The sequence below is a fragment of the Rhagoletis zephyria genome, unplaced genomic scaffold (assembly GCF_001687245.7).
Source record: "Rhagoletis zephyria isolate East Lansing unplaced genomic scaffold, Rhagoletis_zephyria_1.1 Rzeph_scaffold_56227, whole genome shotgun sequence".
NCBI lineage: Eukaryota > Metazoa > Arthropoda > Insecta > Diptera > Tephritidae > Rhagoletis > Rhagoletis zephyria.
Window position 1 is genome coordinate 1 of NW_016213279.1, and position 1,778 is coordinate 1,778.

Below are 1,778 nucleotides of genomic sequence, written 5' to 3' on the forward strand. Positions count from 1 at the left end.
GGGCGCTAATGCAACCTGCCACTTGCCGGCCGGCAAATGTCGCCCAAAAGCTGACATAATCCAGATGATAACGGCAAGGCTGGTGCTCCATGTTACTACCCGTACTAGTGAGTAGCAGCTATCTACCTGAGTACTGAGTAGACGTTTTCCGTTTACCTGATGATAATCACAAGGTGATTTGATAGCTACCGATCGTACACTGCTTATCAACCAGCGACAGCAGTCAACACATAGACACACACAGAACCTGCGAATCGAACCACTTCAGCGGTGTTGTTGTGATTGCCTGTCTAATGGGTAAACAGCGTGATCACCTACACTGAGTATATATGACGGCAAAGTATCTGAGTATTGAGTGGCAATCAGCGTGGAAACCGATCACCCACTACCAGACTGTAACTGTATCACCTGGACTGCACATTGTATTCTACTCCAGTTGATGTATCCTGCAGTGAAGAGGAGGGGCATCACCAGCATCAATCCCTTCCCCAATCTCTCTCTCTCTCTCTCTCTCCCACATCATCGTGCGCATATACCGAGCAATCACCTTACAAACAACTCCTGGCACACAGACATGCACAAAGCTGGCCAGACACGTCTCTTTCTCTCTCCTTCTATCACTCACCCGGCGGCATTTTTGCATCGGCAATCGCAAGCTAAAAGAAGTGCTATAAAACCGAAGCTCTCTGGCCGCACCCGGCGACACATCATCACACTCTGACAGTCACTTGTCATTCTCTTTTATTAAATTTGTAGTGCACGAGTCTCAGATTTTTGCAAAACACAATGGCAGAGTGGCGTCATGCAAGCTATGGTTTCGTCCCAGACGATGCAGTGGCCGGCGGACATGATGTCAACGGTTAGTATTGGTCTTTTTTTGAAGTAAACTAATGTTCTGAAACTTTTTCCAATTCAGGCGAAACTATCTACGTTGGCCGTTGTCACATGGATGGTGATTTGGTCCCAGGAAAGGTATGATCATTGTGCTGCTATTTATCGTCAAATGATTTCTGACACACTTGTTTTACTCTTTATCACAGATTGTTCCTAGTCACGGCGTGGTGTATGTCCCCATAAGTGGCGAAGAGAAAAACTCGAGTACCTACGAGTACCTTGTGCGTCCGAATTATGGCTCCCTCGAGTGGGTGCCCAGTGCTGACGGAGTTATTCCAAGTGGTGCAGTTAATGGAGGTCACACTTCCTCCCAGGAGCCCCTCTTCATCGGTTAGTTTATTTTTGAAAATTATTTTTAGTGAAATGTCAATAATGATAATTTTATCCCTTTCTGCAGGTCGAGCTTACTACGAAGGCTCTTGGGTTATCGGTAAAGTGCATCAAACTCATAGAGTTCTTTATGTGCCCTTTGCCGGACGCGAGAGCGCTCTCAGCGATTACGAAGTGTTGGTTATTCGGTACTAAGTTCAACTGTTTTTTATTGTACCTGTTATTTAAATTTAAAGTTACTCTAAAATATAACAAATGAGTTTTGAAACTTCAAATCTTGCACTGCACACGCCACGAGGCAAATATTTGTAAACAGAGCAAACCGGTTTTCAGAAAAATTGAAATCAGCCTAGCAGAAAGCTTACAGGAAAGATTCTCTCTTCTGGCAAACGNGTTTGTAAACAGTCGTTATATAAAGATATAGATAAGTTCGAAAATTTGCGTCTCTTCTTTTCTCCTTTTTTGAGTTACCAGCACCAGCAGCAGCAGCACTCAGATGGGTAGTGCAGTAGGATCAGCTCCTCATTCCTCCGCCGAATCAACTTCTTCTTCCT

General features: G+C 44.7%; 1 protein-coding gene across 1 annotated transcript; it reads left to right on the plus strand.

The window, feature by feature from the left end:
- Window positions 1-786: 786 nt before the first annotated feature.
- Window positions 787-1,419, plus strand: LOC108356267 (natterin-3-like). The gene is made up of 4 exons (XM_017607386.1): window positions 787-859; window positions 917-972; window positions 1,041-1,224; window positions 1,292-1,419. Exons 1-4 carry the CDS (start codon window positions 787-789, stop codon window positions 1,417-1,419), a joined length of 441 nt encoding a protein of 146 aa, XP_017462875.1.
- The last annotated feature ends 359 nt before the right edge of the window (window positions 1,420-1,778 follow it).

Bases quoted from the DNA above. Each gene is read 5' to 3' on its own strand.
- LOC108356267 (XM_017607386.1), top strand. From the start codon at position 787: ATGGCAGAGTGGCGTCATGCAAGCTATGGTTTCGTCCCAGACGATGCA. The intron at 973-1,040 runs GTATGATCATTG...TCTTTATCACAG, and splicing joins GTGATTTGGTCCCAGGAAAG to ATTGTTCCTAGTCACGGCGT. The intron at 1,225-1,291 runs GTTAGTTTATTT...CCCTTTCTGCAG, and splicing joins CCAGGAGCCCCTCTTCATCG to GTCGAGCTTACTACGAAGGC.